Genomic DNA, 17,481 nt, shown 5'->3' on the forward strand with positions numbered 1-17,481 from the left:
AGCAGTAATAGGGTGGTGATCTGAGAGAGTAAAAGGCCAGACAACAACAAAATTGCCATGGTTACTAGGGATAAATGAAAAAACATCTTTATTGGCATAAAGCGGTCAAGTCTGCAATAAATTCTATTACAACCGTTTTGGAAATTGCACCAAGTGTTCCAGAGACCCCTTGTATCGGCCTTATTACCAAGAAGAGGATCAAACAGGTTTTTCTTAAATTTCATTCTATCCCAATGGGATTTTTCAAAGCCTTTCCATTCAAAAGTATTACCCCCCATCTTATCGTCACAATTCTCAATCATATGAAAGTCTCCTCCAAGGATCCAGGGAATATCAGGTAAGGATGCAATCCAATCCCAAAGGGCGCTTCTTTCCTTATAGTCATTGGACGCATAGATAGAGCACACCCCAATGAGGGTGTTGTCAACATTAATAGAGGCCCAAACAACCCTATTACACGGGGAGCAACCCTTGTCAGTAATATGGTTTGATCATCTGGGATTAATGAGCAGTCCAACACCACCTTTACCCTTGAGGTGATTGGAGCAAATTTTGATGGAGTATTTCCAAATGAAATTAAGGTTAATATCCAAGGTAAAATTAATAGTTTTAAGCTCTTGAAGCATCAGAAAGTCCAAGTCTTTTTGAGAGTCCAAGAAATGTTTATCAATCTGCTTTCTGTTTAGGGCTTCCAGCCCTCTAACATTCCATGAGATGTACTTCATGGTAAACAGGGGGGGAATTATGAGCGCTTAGCAGCATGAAGGCTGCTATCACAAGCAGGGAGACCCTTGCCCTTCTTCTTCTTGTTAGAGGGGGCCTTGTTCTTTGAGCCTATTGGGACTCATTAAATTTGAGTGAATTTGAGAGGCCCATTTCAAAATTTTGATCTGCATTTCCAAATGATCATAAAATGAGTCAGTTTGAATGGCCTAGTTTGAAGAAGTATAAAATGGAGCCAGTTGATTTTCAAAGGGTAAGGCTTGGGAAATGTGTCCTACACCTTTCATTTGGCCTATTAAGTGTTCTGCAACTCTCTTTTTTCAGTTTGGATCAATTTATCAGGTACCCATTTCAAGGGGTGAGCTGAAAGTGCATTTTAGGTGCAAATGCAAATTTTATTAAGTGGCCTACTTCGAGCGCCTACAACCTTTGACTGGTTGATTTTCCTGGTTAAATTCAAAGTACAATAAGTTCTATGCATAAAAGTGTTCCTCCATGCAAAATTTCAAGTCTTTATGAATCCATTTTCTCAGTTTAGCAGGCTCAATCCGTTTGCAATTTGTGTTGTTTGACAAGTCCCTGTTTCAGCAGCTAGTCGGAGCCCTGCTTTGCACATTTGTAAAAGTTTCCCTGGTGAGTTTCACGTCAAAATGTTTTTTCCAATATATTGCTGGTATAAAAGACAAGCTATGTTTCAAATTTCAAGCTCCTGCCAATCCGTTTGATCAGTTTTCAAAAGGGTTTCTTGAGCCACCTTATTCAGTGTTTCGTACTTTCATTACTACATCAGTTAAAGTGGCTATTTTCATGAGCGCACCATTCGCATCCAGTTAGCTTCCCGGTCGAACTGAGCATTCTAAGATTTGACCTGTACTTCAAGGTACCTATGCCTCAAATTTGAGGGTCTACGGAGATCGTTTGATATTTTTAAGAAAGGCATCATAAGTTCCCTAGGCATTGACTTCACCAGGTCCGCAGTGTTGACAAAGCCAATTGGTCATCTTTGACCATTAGTATTTCTTCACTCGGTATTCATCTTGAGAAACCGCTTGGTAGAGTTTATGTTTGTATATCAGAGTACACGCCTGTAAATTTGCAAAGTCCAGAAAGGTGTTTTGACCAATTTGAAAATTACGTCTTTGCAATTAAATGCGAAAATGTGGCGCAGGTGCCTGAAATTTGCAAAACTCAGTTTGATGATCCGAAAATGGTGTCGATCGATTCCAAAGGTATGTTTAAGGTTCGAGAAGCATTTCAAAGGTTAGTTGCATGGAAATGATTTTTTTTAGCCGGACCCACTTTGGGGCTCGACCTGGCTCATGCTCATGCTTTAAATTTTATGGTGAAGTGGTCTTAACTTCATGGCAATGTATATCAATGTCAGCTCGACTGCAATTCGCCAATAGGATGGTGAGAGGCAATTTTAGTTTACTTGTCGTCTATGGATTGATAGGCGTATATCTAAAATGCTAATGTGTGAGCCATTTTAAGTTGAAGATTTGAATTTGTTGATACAAGACAAGACAAAACTAAGGATGGAGTATACAGAGATCCTTCGAGTAGTGGACGAGTTGTATCACCACCTGTGATGTGGGTAGAAGCTCTTGACCTCATTCTTAACAATTTAAAGAAGGCGGATTTTAAGTTTGACAAAGTCAAGCCAATATCTAGAAGTGGACAACAACACAAGAGTGTTTAGTGTAATATGAATGGCTTTTAAATTCCAAGCAAATTCTATTGGCAGGTTTAATACCAACATTTCCCTCTACATGGCTGTTGAAGATGCCAAAGTAAATTTGTAGACTTTTAAGCAATGTCATTGGCAATATCAATGCCAATTTCCCCCTGCCGTGAGCATGATAAAGGAGGGGCTTGAATAACTTATCTGCAATGCGTGGAGGGAAATATGGAGTTTGAAAATATTGAAAACCTCCAAAGCAGATTCAATGTGTTATGCAGACCAAAACCCACAGCCTCTACTAAAGTCCTCCCTGTCGTGGTGTTGAAAGGGGGTTCGAAAATGTTTTAAAGCAAATGCAGTGGCTAGTGTAAAGCCCACACTCCAAAGACTTCACCAGTATCCTCTCATCCTGCGCGGAAATGGTGTTTGGAGAGACATTGAAACTCTAGCCAATTGAAATTGGCAAGTGTATTACCAAAATCCTCCTCTTCCTGCCACGTGGTATGTTGAAAAGGACATTAGAAATACTCCAGTGAGTGCAAGCTGCAACCCGAGTTCTCCCCCATGCCGTGAGCTGGAAGGTGGAATTCAACGTGGTTTTAAAACGCAGAGTCTTCCCTGCGTGGCATAGTGGGTAAAAGGCTGAGGAAAATCTCATGTTAAATACATTGGTAGGTGTTGCCTCTTCCTTGCGTGGTGTGTGGAGTGTGGCGTGGGGTACCCCCGCCAAGTCTTCCTTCCTGCAACGTGGAGTGGAACATAATGTTGTGAAAGGGCATTTGAAAAATCCTTCAATGCAAATGCCAAAAGTTGAAACTGTCCTCCCTCTTGCGTGATGGTGAAAGACTGAAGTTGAAACTTCAAATAAATTGCAAAATTGGTAGCAAATGCATTGCCAGGTAAAAATGTAGCTCCTCCTTGCCTATGTAGTATGGCTTGGTGTTCTGAAAAGGTGTCTAAACTTATGAGCAACAGATTGGGCATGAAAATCTTCAAAATACACAGTCCCAGGATAAATGGCATTATCCCACATTCGCTAGGCGAAGGGATATTTTGGTAGTTAAATACAAAGCTCCACACTACTATAGTGTCGAAAGCTCAAGGGCTTTTGACGCAAGGTGCCGGTTGGGCACCTAGTGGACCCCACGCCCACAAGCGCGAATCTTGAGGTGACCGAAGAGACAGTTGGCCATCAGGTGGACCCCACCATGTGCACAGATCCTGATGTAGGTGGGTTTTGCAGAGAAAGAACAGATTAACTGGTGAGTAAGTTCGCAGCAGATCGACGGTGCGCGTAGTTTCGCAAGCCAAAGATGCTCAAAAGATAGCCTTCGCGAAATGCCGAAATGGCAAAGATCGCTCAGCTTGAAGGAAATCAGACGACTGTTGCAGTTTCGCAAGACAAAGTTGCTCGAAGAATAACCATTGCGAAATGGTGAAAAGCACGTGTGAAAAAGCGATGGTAAAGATCATGCAGGTTCATCAAGATCTGACGGTCGATGTTCTTTCGCAAGCCAAAGTTGCTTGAGGATTAACCATCACGAAATGGCGAAAGATGACGGAGCAGTCCAGTGGCGTACAGGTGGCGGTGATGTGGCAGTCCAAGTGGCGAATCAGTAAGGTGTCATCCTAGTGGACCCCATCAGTGAATCGTAGGCTGCCACGTGGCAGGGCGTCATGAGTAAAATAGATGAAAAATCAAAGTTAATGACATAGTTTCAACTATAGAAGAAATTAAAAAATTTAAATGACAGAGGTGCATTGAGAGATTAATTTGCCCAGGGGATGTTTTTTAGCCAAATATGAAAGTATTATATATCACCGGAAATCTCTCGGAATGAGGAATGCAGTTATGAAGTTTGTTTCAACAAAAATCAGATATTTTGAGAGTAGTTTCCACGGAAAGGAAATGAAATTCAATTAGGGAAAGAAGATACATGGCTTGTTTTGATGAAATCTGATCTTTTCCCCTCTCCTTCATATTCCCATTTCTTCTCAATCATAAGGGTTCTAGAAATTTGGAGAAATGTTCCAGATTTTCATGGTTTCCAATTCTGAGTTTTCTTGAAGATTGTACAGGGCAATGTCCTTTTCCATAGAATAGGGTATGATTCATGCTATAGGTATTATTTGTTGCAGGTTCTTGTGTATGTAAGGCATGCACAAATTCGCACAGAATTTGTCTCTGAAATGTATCTCTATTTTATTTAAATCTGATTCTTAAGGAGGATCAAGTTTGTCATGAGCAGTTGTGTCTGTGAGTGTAATGCTTGTTTGTAGGTAATCTTCAAGGAAGATTTTAAACTCTGTGAGCAAACATTAATAAAATAGGGTTCATGTTTCTGGATCTGATATTTTTTGTGGATAAGCTTAGTAATGCATTAATGCAGGAATATTTCATGATGAAGATGGATTTGCAATGAGTGTTTTTATTTGCAGTCTGATGTATGACTCTGTTGCCCTTGGATAAGGCATTGGTCTTGCAGATTTTGGGGTTTTCTCAGAGATTTAAAATCAAATCAGAATATTTACCTTTATTTTATGTTATGTGGAAATGTTCCATCCATCTCATGATTCAAACATTGTTGAGTTGTAAGTGTAGATCTAGCCCATCTACAGTACCCTACTTGTTTTTGAACCTTTTGAGATCCATCTGCTTTTGTTGATGCAGTCTTATGTGTAATGGGTCTGATTAAATGCATCAAAGGTACACCCACCTAGGTTTTGCAGAGCTTGAAGAGTAGAAGGATTTAGATCCTTGTTATGTTGTCCAAGTCCTGAGGTTCTTTATAGATTGAAATTGGCTATTTCATAGATCAATTGCAGGTGAACTTGGGTTAACCAGATTTGGTGAACAACAGAGCCCACAGGGCGTCCTCTTCTATTGGGTTTGGAACAACCCTCAATTTGATCATCATGGTCTTCACCAGAATCATCATCTCCTTGAGAGACATTTTCAGAAGGAGGTTCCGTGTAGGTAGTAGGCTGAACCGGGGTATCATCCACTATCATTCAAGGCATTTTTGTGGAGGATAGGTTAGAGGGGAAAAAGAGAATTTCTATTAGCCCTAGTATCAACAGTGATGACCTGAATCACGTCATCAACATCAAGTTCTTTGAAGACTTTCAGAGGCAAACTCACACTAGATTCACTAGTGATACCGATACAGGGGGTGGGATCGATGAAGCCGAGGTTATCAGAGATGCGATTAGCCCTCGGGGAAGTCACATAGCCATCACCCATATGGAAATCACTAGTGCACCTACTGAGGGTTTCAAAATTATTAATGATACTCTTAACTTTTGAAAAATTAGCATCAATTGTGGGTGGGGTGAGATTAACATTATTCTGAGCAGGGTTAACACTGACATTATCAGACCTAATCTTATCAATGGCTAATTATTGTGCATTCTTCCTTCTGCGCTTCTTAGACTTGTTTGTAGCCATTTGAAAACTATCTTGTTGTTCCACACCCGACTGTTCTATGTTATCTACAGTAGTGGAGCAGGGGGAGCCGTTTTGGTTTGAGAGTTTTTAGGGCACGTATCTGATATGGGTAAGTCAGGAATAGTTGCAGGGGTGCTACCCATGACAGGCTGGGCCATGGGGGAGGATGGAGCCATAGGGTTAGGGGGGACCAATGTTATCCGTATTGGTTCTCTGCGAGTTCAAAATTGAGGATTTCTTATTAAGAATAGGGCAATTTTTACGGACATGACCATCTTTTATACAGAGGAAACATGCGTTTAACCCCCTAAAATTTCCAGAGGGCAGGAGAAAATATCTCCCTCAATATTGAGATTGAGAAAATTAGGAAGATCAATCCCAGGTTTAATGGAAATGAGCACTCTAGCATTGAGATGGGGCACGAGCCGTGGAGAGTCATCCATACAGATGAATTTACCGATGGGTTCCACAATTTGAGGGATAAATTTCCACAAAAATGGAGGGACGTTCTTGATAATTACCCACCTAGGGCATGACAGAGCCAATATTTCTTCAAAAATCGCCTCAGGAGACCAACCTAGGGCACGAAATGAAGTTTTACCAACATTCCAATACAATTTCTTACAAACCTCTAATTGCATTTCATGCGTATTAAAAAAAATAATGAACAATCCTTTCTGAATTTGCCTACAGAAGGAGATTTGAAATCCTAATTTTAAATTCCAGTAGTTATGAAACCAATCATCCATAAATTTCTGAGGAGGGCATTTATCAACATCCACACAAGCAAAAAAAATTGCAGTCTTTCAACCTGTTTTTTTCAATAGCAATTTCATTGGCCATAGAATCATTAGGCGAGATGGAGATAGTGTTGGAGTCGAGGCCAAGGTCCATACCATCTGGACTCGCTCTACCATCGCCATCGACGACAATGAATCTGACATCCTGGTCAATTGACAAAGAAACCCTACCCACGACTTCACTGCAGGTTTTTTTGGTTGCAGATGGGGTTGGAAGGAGGTAGGCGAAGGATGAGACTGAGGGTCTCCATCCGTTTCCACCTCCATTAGGGCAGACAAAAATTCGCACGCAGAAGAAGCAATTAAAACAGAGGACGCAGAGTAAAGAAGAGCATAAAGGAGAATTATTTGCAAACCACGTGGAGGAGGGAGTCCTCCTCCAAAACCACCGAGTGTTCATGTGCCTCAATCCAAATTTGGCAATCCGCTTACAACAGTCCTCTGTTGGATTTCGTCCTCACGCCATTCACATTTTTCGCCCTAACAAATCATTATTGTCACGCAGAGCGCTGGAGATGTTAATGTCATTGAAAATGTTTTATCGGTAGGATAACTACGAATGCAGCAACATCGAGAGGATAACTGCGAACGCAATAGCCTCAGTATTCGCGCTTTCAAAATCTGCTATTAAATATGCTCTTAAGGCACGCTATTTTTCAATCCTTCTGGTTAGCTTCATCAGAAGTTCGCATTCGGTTCTAAACAGAAGTTCACATTCCCATTCATATGTCGCTTCAAAAGTTTGCATCAGATTTTCACCAGTTATTTCAGTTTCAATGCATAAATTTTCATTGTTTGCATAACATTCCTTGATTTAACTCTTTTGGATATAAATAGTTGGATTTTATAAATATTCTTATTTTTATTCTTTTATGAGGATTATGATATGACAATTAATCATATATCTAAATTACTGATGTTGTATTTATTCTCAATCATATGATGCTACTTATTTCTTGCAAGGATCCATTCTAAAACTTACATCCATAATTATTCATTCCTTAAGTATTTTATGCATTTGATGTCCCAATCGTCTTGAATAAACCTATTACTAAAAAATATTTAGGTGGGTTTTACAAGGAATCATGACTTTCATAAGTTACCTGCCCAACTTAGCATGGCTACTACTAGATAAATATTTGGGTTATTTTCTAAGGCCGTGTTCACATAATAGTGAGACAGTTATAAATTTGACATTTTGTCATTTCAAGTTTTAAATTGTTGCTAATAGTTGGGAGTCACAAACTAATAATTGTGAGATACAATAAGAGGCTTTTATGTTACTTAAAAAATTAAGTGGATTTAACTTTTCTGGATACAAATGGTTAGATTTTATAGATATGCTTATTTTTATTCTTTTAAGTGGATTATGACTATAAATTTCATTCAAAAATTAGATTAAAAGTTTAAAATTATTACCATGATTTCATATAAATTGAAAAACTCCATGGTTTTGAATTCTTTATATATATGAAGCTTCAATAATTCTTCATTTATTACCCAAATTATAAAACAGAATGTAATAACGTAAAATTATAATATGTCACTACTGCTATCTCAAGCCGCTCTCACCCAAAGACAAGTATTTAATGTACCCAACTGGACAAGTAATCATAAATTTAATTTACATTTTTTTCTTCAGATTGAGCTATTATAAATAGAAAAAAATAATTCTTAGATAAGGCTTGAACTTGACCCAATCAAATCTTTAGAAAAAATAAACTTTAATGAATTATACAATGAAAAGATATACCATCATCTTAAAATATACAAATTTATTATTAAAATAACTTTTAAATCTCAAATAATTAAGAATATTTTAGTTTTAAAAACAATTAGATTCATATTTTCTTTTGTGCACAAAGATTTTGGACACCAATTCAATAAGTCAAAACACCAACTCAAATATAAAATAAAGCCCGTACGATTAACAGGATACTGTAGCTTGGGTGCTTATGGTGCCAAGTTCGAATCCCAATTCTTGAAATTCTATACCAACCTTCAACTGCCATTTTCTGAATTCCAAATATCTCAAAGATATCTGAGAGCGCGCGGAGAGAAAAAAAAAAAAAATGAAATCATTTGAGAGATAGCTGGGCTAATGGTTAGAACAAATTTTTCCTTGCCATTGGAACAGATAAATGTTCTTCAAAGAGCGATAGAAGCGATAACTAAATACTGGAAAAAGAGAAAGCGAATCAGATCAGTATCTGTTTCGGCAAACTTATAATATATCAAACACTTGATCTTAATGGTGAATACAGAATATGATCGCAATTTTTTATGGAAAAAGATATACAAATCGATAAAAATACACTATCCATTCATGGACTGTGAAGATCTTATGAACTTAACAATCAATCTCTTCCGGTCATTAAATTATTAAAAGATCTGAAAGAATTAAAGCAGAATTCCTCCACGAAATTCCATAATCTTACAATGAACAGTCCACCGGATCTCGAAAAAGTGACTAACAGAAAAAGGAAATAAATATATATTGCAGGGTCCCGTTCATCCTCCGATCATGCAGGATGACCTGAAAATCCTAACTTCAACCCGCAACGATTAATTTAGATGATCAAAAACATGTACAGCGTAACCAGAAACTTACAAAATCGAAACCTGCCGTCAGCCACCACTGCGCTACCCTGCCGTTCCCTCATTTAATTGAAAATAAATTTCCAGAACGGAAAGCAAACCCTATTCCTGTTATGTATCATACAAATCATGTCTCCCAAGCGGAAGAGGAATTATCAATAGCAGCAGAAGATATGGCTTTGGAAAACTCGGCGAAGCTGATCTGGCCGTCACCGTCTGTATCGGCCTCCCTAATCATCCCTGTCAATTCCTTGACGGTGAGAGCGTGGCCCAGCCGAGCCATGGAGTGCGCAAGCTCCGCTGCTGTAATGAAGCCGTTGCCGTCTCTGTCAAATAACCGGAAAATAGCACGGAGTTGTTCCTCTGTATACGGAGTCCTCTTTCCAGTCTCCGCCTCCGCCTCCGCCGCTTTCTCGGGGGCAACAAGCGAGATAAATTCAGAAAACTCAATAAGTCCGTTATTGTTTGTATCGACTTTCTGAATCAGGGCTTCTAGCTGCTCAGGACTGGGCTTCAACCCCACAGATCGCAACAGCGATCCTAATTCCAGCTCCGTTATACTGCCGTCGTGATTTCTGTCGAATGACATGAAAATCTCGCGCAATTGCGCAATTTCATCCTTGTCCAGAGAAAGACTCTCGCTTTGGCTCATCTTATTCTGGCTAATATACAGATTTCTTAAAATTCAGTGAAAATATACTAGTCCTGCGCCAGCGCAAGCGTGATCGTAAAGATTTGTTTGTGCTCCTGCAATTGAGATCCAACTAATGAAGAACAAATCAAATCGTCTTCTCTCTTTCATACGCCCAAATTCTGTTTTGGTCAAATTATCCGCAACAATCGATAGAGTCTAGAGTCTTGACTCTATCGCTTCCTCGGTCAGGGGTTCGAAACTTTGTACGGGACTCTTAATACGCGGTGTTTACTGAACTCTTATTTGCTTACGCGTAGCTGCTCCCTACAGGTATTCTAAATTTATGGACCAAGTTAAAATTTGTTTTCCCGTAATTGCCGGTAGCCACGTCATTCATTTCGGTTTTTCTACGCTATCCAGGGATGGTGGGTAATAGCCAATCGGTTACTGCCACGCGTCAACAAGTGGGACCCATGGGTGATAAAGAAAATAAATTATATACCAGGTGCTTGACTGGAGGCTTAACCGACCAACCGCAAATGGTGGAGCATCTTAAAACCTTTTTTAATAGTTAAGAGCCATCTGAGCTTGGTAATTTCGAGTTAGCCATGAGTTTGTCTTATGTTTTCAAAATTGTCATATGTATTAAAGGGTTAGCTGAAGGTGATGATATGTTTTTTATGTCGTTGTCATATTTGTGGAAGTATGATAAGAGACATGATCTATTAGTTGAGCACTCTAACTTCACTCTTTTCAAAAGTATGATAGGAGACATGATCTATTAGTTGAGCACTCTAACTTCACTCTTTTCAAAATCTTACGTGGAAATTTCAAATCACTCCTAATTTTGTATAGGAACTTAGTTGGCATGTCCGTTGCTTACAACTAAGGTTTCACAACCACATGAATACATTTCATTCAATTATGGGTTGTCATCGTCAACAACACCTTTAAATCACAACTATTGGTGCAATATTGTTAAAAATATTGATTTGTTGCTTTTTAGATCAACGAAATACATTTCATTCAATTATGGGTAGTCATCATCAACACTGATACCTATAAAGTCACAACTATTAGTGCAATATTGTTAAAAATATTGAGCATTAAATCAACAAGTGCTATCACAGATATTGGAATGTGGTCAACTATTGGGTCCTCTCCCCTATAAAGGGATGAGATTGAGATTGTTTGTAAGTGGTTTTGACAAAATGGACACCTCTTAGTCATTAACTCTCTCAACACAAGATGCATGATTATTAGGTCTTTCTTTCATTGTTTATATCTAATTTTAAGACAAAAATTTAATGTGTATTTCATGGATCTTTTTAACTTTTAATTTTCTCTAACTATTTCATTTAAATGCCCATGCCACTCGGAGCCACTATTAGTTAAAGTAACCATTTATATATGTAGCTTTCTGGTTGACGAAATTTAATTATGAGATCATAGTATCAATATAGATATCTTTAATACATCAATCTATAAAATGCTTTTTTAATTTGTTTAACTGAAGATTTCATCTATTGTATAGTCCTCCTTGTCACCCTACATACTATGTTTATCATTGTCTTCTTTTGTTCTCATAGAGATCATTTTCATTCCTCCTTGTGATGAGTAAATATCTTCCTTCTTGTCTTCTCTACCTCTCTCATCTAAAAGGATTGAAGTGATGGATATTTTTATAATATCAAACTCTAGCAATCCTTATATGCCCCACTAATGTATAATGCACACGTTATCAATTAGAATGATGCTCCAATTGGGTTTATCTAAAAATCTAGACATATATAAATAAAAAGATATAATAGAGATATTGGTGTTGTTTAACAAGAAAATATAAGAGTTAGGGGAAAATATAGGAAGCAGTGGAAAATCTATGTAATTGACAAGTTCAACCATTCTTGAACTCATTGTGATGAGAAAATGCATACTCGATAGATTTTACTAAAAACAAACACATGTCATTGAAGACGACTTGGTATAATTGAAGGTATATTCAAACACTTCAAATGACTATCCTTCTTTCTTGATGTGCAAAAGATATCACTTTTCTTCTTTGTAGACAATTTGAAGCATAAGTACACTTATTCAAGTATGTGCTAGTACATATTTTTCCTTTTGGAACTTCTTCCTTCTCTAGAAGGGAAAGAGTAAAGTAATAGAGGGAGAATTCAAAATGAGAGTGGTGTTCCAATCATGCAAAGTAAGAATATATTAGTAGAGGGAGAGTTCAAAATGATAGTGGTGTTACAATCATCCAAAGTCTTAGGAATTATTGGAAATTAAAATTAGAGATCCATTGTCACATTTCTTGAGAGTGAGACTTCATGTAAGCCATGAAGAAGTTCTTACTTTTGGAGACAAGGAAGGATTATAATCTATTTAGGACTCTCTTGAGAGAGTTATGTTTTAGTTGTGTTAAGTCCCTAGGATATGTTGGAAAAGTTGTACTACTTGTGTCAAATATTTAAATTGAAATTTTTTGGTCCACTTAGAGTGGAATGCGACACTTTGAGTACAATACTATTTTCCTAGGTAGTTATTATATGTCACAAATTGGAAAGATGTATTTAGTTTTGGAGGTCAAAAAAATGTCTTTTACTATAGGGTCATGTGAAGACAATTTATTTTGAGTACTTGAATTGGGAGAACTTTTGGTTTTTTCCTGGAGGTTATAATGAATCTTGTGTGTAGAGTCAAACTTGGGTGCCCATGTTGAGAAATATCTTGAGTGCAATTATTAAATTAAAATCCGATTACCAATACACAATAATTTGGTTACAATATATACAACGAGGATATTGTTGGCAATCTGTGTTGTCATTGATGTCAAACTGATGTTTGACAACATAGGTTGTGCCATATGTGGTCTCTGACTAGTGATAGATGTTGAGATTTCATTAATGATATGGTGATTGGTTGATGAGAGCAATTATTGTAGTAATGAAGATGTGTCCTTGATCATATGAACTGTTAGAATTACGGGATATCATGTTTATCTACCTATCGATTGTTGATTAGTATGTTATGTTGCTTGGTGCTAGGTGTTGACTTGGTGTAATTGAATGAAGGCTACTAGGATACTGATGGATGAGTGTGGATAGTGCAGGTTGTTATCTCAAGTATTAATATGGTGAGTTCAAATGAATGATGTTCTTAGGATTGTTGCAAATTGTGTTGGCATTAACAAAGGATCTCAAGTGTGGGTTGAGCAAATGCTTCATATCCACCCTTTCAGTGTTGATATCTAACATACCATGGTAACATGTTACTCTATCAGTTGTGTACTATAGACACTTGTTCTTGTATGATATTTGATGTTGACAATTGTTCTATCAAATATGCAGTGTTGTAGAGATTTTATCAATAATTTTCTTGATTGATGTCCACCACCAGTTCAAATGGTGTTTTGATAGTAATGTATTGGAGAGCAATGATTGTTGCAATTTTTGAGGAAGTTATGATGGATTTGTATGCTCGTGTTTGTCAGTACATAAGGAGATTTTTGGCAGTTGTTGTCATTGTGTCTTGCATGACTAATATGAAGAGATTGGATGTAAATATCAAATGGTTATTGGTTGAAGATGGATGTCCAGCTTCTTGGTGTTTGGTGTCTACATTGAGTATGCCATGTTGATACAATTGATGATGTTGACAATGTGGCTGACGGTAATATGAGGTTTAGATAACTTGAGGGATTAAGATGAGGATTAGATGCATGCAAAAAGAATGAAGATATTATACTAAATGAAAAGTTGATATATTTCTGGGACACTTTGGTCCTTAGAAGTTTGATAAAGTAAATTGGTGCAGAAGTATGTATTGATGCGTGTTCGAAAGAATGCTTTACATTCCTCTGCATTTGATGATGTGATCTTGTGAAATTGGATATAATGTTTACTCTCTATGTACATTGCACTCCTATCTTTTCGGTTCCTTGGTGTTACAACAGATATGGTTGGTGATTGTAGTTGGTTAAGAGTTTGTTTGTTTGTCAGAATTGGTCTGGAAAATGCTTTTCATATCTTTGCATTGATGTTTCAAGTGTTCTAGTTTGGAGGACACGTTTAGAACATTTGTGTTGTGTCTCGATCCAAATTTTAGAAGCTAGTGATGCATGTTACTAGTGATAACGGTGTTTTGTGTTTGATTGTCTCTTCGAGATGAAGTGTTTAGTGTCAATTGACTTGTGCTAGTATGATCTTGATATGAAAAGATGAAGGAAGCATTCGAGAGAATGTTTTTGGATGTTCAAGGAATGTCCCGGTGTGCTCTACATGATTCTAGATGGTCTGGTTTGATGGTGCATCATGATTGTAGTTTCTATTTCAAGATATTTGCTCTGGTTTGGCCAACAAGAGTTACTCTTCATATTGTCGTGAATCCTTTGGTGTCTATTCTTGGCTTGAGGATTATGTTAAATTGTTTATGGGTCCTACCTTGTCATGTGAAGATTCACATTGGGGTTGTTCATCTTGGAAGATATGTTTTGGGCTGACTATTGATGTGTGATAGCATGTGAATTGTTTTAAACTAATTATAAATAAGTGATATGATGTTCTTAAGTCCTCTCAATCCCTTGGATTGGACTACTTTCACCATAATTACATTTTGGTTTCCTCTTTGATAAGACCTATGTTTGTCCTCTTTTCCAATCGACCTAATTGATGCTTGCAATGGAGAAGATGATATATATAGAAGATCAAATTGGTGTTGATGGTGTGGATGAGTGTGTGAATCAATATGTGTGCTACACTTACATGATTATATTTATTTATAGAAGTTAGTGATGCAAAGTTGTGACAGAGAAAGTATGTGAAGATTGCTATGAAGATGGTTGCTTGAGACATAGATTCAAAGACAACTTCATACTTGGAGATTTTCGAAGGTAGTTTTGTTGAAGGCCTATTCATATATTCATGTACCTTGCTCAGGGACAGTGAGTCTTCTTTGCAAGTTTTTTATATTGGCCAAAGGTAGTGCATCTCAACCTACAAGTCCTTTTTATCTTTCCTTGGGATAATGCAAATCAACTTGCAAGTCCTTCAAGGAGCAATGTGCCTCCTTGGTTGTGAGCCTAAAACAATATTGTAATATATTGTGAGTTTACTCCAACCATGTTTTTTCCCTATTTGGGATTTTCACATAGATTTGGTGTTCTCTTGTGCATGGTGATTCATTGTTTTAACTTTCATTCTTGCTAATAAAAAAAGGTTAAATTGACTATGAATTGTGAAACAAAGTTTAAGTATTTGGTCCAAACTGATTCACTCTCCCCCCTCCTTATTCCAAAGTAATTTCAACAAGAAATACATCTTGTACCACTATCAAAACAATAATGAAAACTTGTTCAACAACATTACTAACCAAATGATGAAGAAAGGATTCAAAGAATGGAGATGCTAATGCCATACAACAATATTTTTCAAATAAAGCCTAAACAATTGAGTGTGCAAATAAGAGAGAATATAGTATGAGAGATCTTATTGCTAGAGATAGGAATCCAAATCAAAAGATACCTGTTTTCAAAAAGGTTCATTGGAATTTAAAGGGTTGGATGAAAATGTAGGAGACAGCTTTTAGAAAGAAATTGTAGTAAGAAATAGTGGGTTGTTGGGTGGGAATCAACATTTAAATTTTTAGAAACTCAAGAGAGATTAGTGAATCATGTACAAATCCATGCATTGCACTCTCATACTTTAGAAATTACTCAAAATTTAACATGTTATCTCAAGTAAGCATGAAAAATCAGAATTGGATAAAGAACTCTGGCTATTTGCTGAAGCAAAAAAAGGCCAAGGATGAGGCTTAAATAATCCCTAAAATATTCTAGGGGAATATTCAACTAAAGCAATCCCAAAATTTAATGTTAAATTTTAATGGCGTGTACTTTATGACATTATAAGTATCTAATTTTATAGGTTATCTATGATATTTTGTGACAACCAAAATGCTATTTTAATTTTTTAGAATTTGATTCATCATTAGTAAACTAAATGCATTAAGGTCCACATGCACTACATTTGGGGGCTCATTCCAAGATATGTTAATATCTTTTCTATCACTTGAATATCGAGTAGGTATTTGACATATTTACCAAAGCCTTCATAGAAAGCGAGTTTCTTCATTTATGATATTTACTAGGAGTACAAGACATTGCATCTTGGATGATAATAAATATGCTCAACTCTCTCTTCTCTTTGTATGGGGGTCTATTCTCTCTCATTTTAGAAGACTTCTTATTCTTGGGTGATTTCTATGTACACGTGTACCTCATTAGGCTTCATTTTCTCGGACCCCATTTTCATCTACCTAAGCTACAATTTAAGGGTGAGATTTATATCTTCCTTTATAATTGAGTTTATTTATTTTTGATTCGCATATATTTAATATTTCTTAGGTTATTACACGGTTATTATAAACATGATATTTATGAGAGTAGATGTCATCTTCTATAAGAGATATGTATAATCCCCACCTAGATTTATATGCCACATTTACATATGGGAAAATTGATTCTACCGGTTTGGAAGATGTCTCAAGCTTTATGTAAACTTAAAATTCATAATGGTTCAAATTTGAGTCATTCAAGTTCAAACCCAAGCATTAGTACCTTGATTTAATGTGTCGGAATGAACCTAGTTACATGGGAAGGAATCAATAAAATATGTGTAGAGTTTTATTTTCTTTCACCTTCCTTGTGTCTAAAAATATCAAGGTGTTGTTTACAAACACCTTAGGGTAGAGCATTGAGTTGTTAGGGTCAAGTTTTCCCAAGTCAACCCCTTGGATAAGCTAGCTTTATGGTTTTGAGTGAATATTTGAAGATAGTATGTGTAGTCGTATAGATGGCCTATATGCAAATGATATAAATTTTGATTCTTTATCCATTAAAAAAATGAAGTGTGCTATGATAATTTCTCCTTGTTTGCCCATATTCAAATCAATTGTACATATTGGCTATCTTTAAATATCGAAACATAGCAATAAGTTGAACAAACATATGTACCAAGTTTGCTTATAATAGTTAGTAGAAAAGGATGACTCAAACTTTTAGAATTTGAATTCAAAACCATAAATTTTGGATTCAATCTCGAGTGCCTCAAGATTGACCTTGAGTGGCACGAGATTTGGACAATGAAGTGAAAATCTCATGGCGAAAAGCAGAAGTATAGAAGTAGGTGTGAATATCTAAATAACAAATGTCTATGTACAAATACATTTGAGAGCAAAAACAAATATATAAGAATACAAAAAGAACCAAAGTTAAAACAACAATATACAACATGTTAATAATAACTAAATTAATACATTCATCAAAATGATCTCAATAATAAATCAAAACTAACATAAAAATATAAATTTTACCATTACAATACCTAATAAAATTTTATGACCTATCATATTATTCACTATTTTTTTAATTTAAAATAGACAAAACATCCATATTTAATTGATCTAGATAATAAATAGCAAATAGCTAGCAAATCTGATAATTGAAAGTGCTTTCTTATCTCATCAATTAAAAAAAATAAAAAAGAAGAAGATAGACACGTTGATTAATTTTCTTAATGATTAAAAAAATAAATAAAAC

At 36.4% G+C, this 17,481-nt stretch overlaps 1 protein-coding gene across 1 annotated transcript; it reads right to left on the reverse strand.

Annotated features, from left to right (window-relative positions):
- Positions 1–8,884: 8,884 nt before the first annotated feature.
- Positions 8,885–10,199, reverse strand: LOC131034265 (probable calcium-binding protein CML17). The gene has a single exon (XM_057965700.1). The coding sequence runs from the start codon at positions 9,900–9,902 to the stop codon at positions 9,378–9,380; it is 525 nt and encodes a 174-aa protein (XP_057821683.1). The 5' UTR covers positions 9,903–10,199; the 3' UTR covers positions 8,885–9,377.
- Positions 10,200–17,481: the final 7,282 nt, after the last annotated feature.

This window comes from Cryptomeria japonica, chromosome 3 (genome assembly GCF_030272615.1).
Source record: "Cryptomeria japonica chromosome 3, Sugi_1.0, whole genome shotgun sequence".
NCBI lineage: Eukaryota > Viridiplantae > Streptophyta > Pinopsida > Cupressales > Cupressaceae > Cryptomeria > Cryptomeria japonica.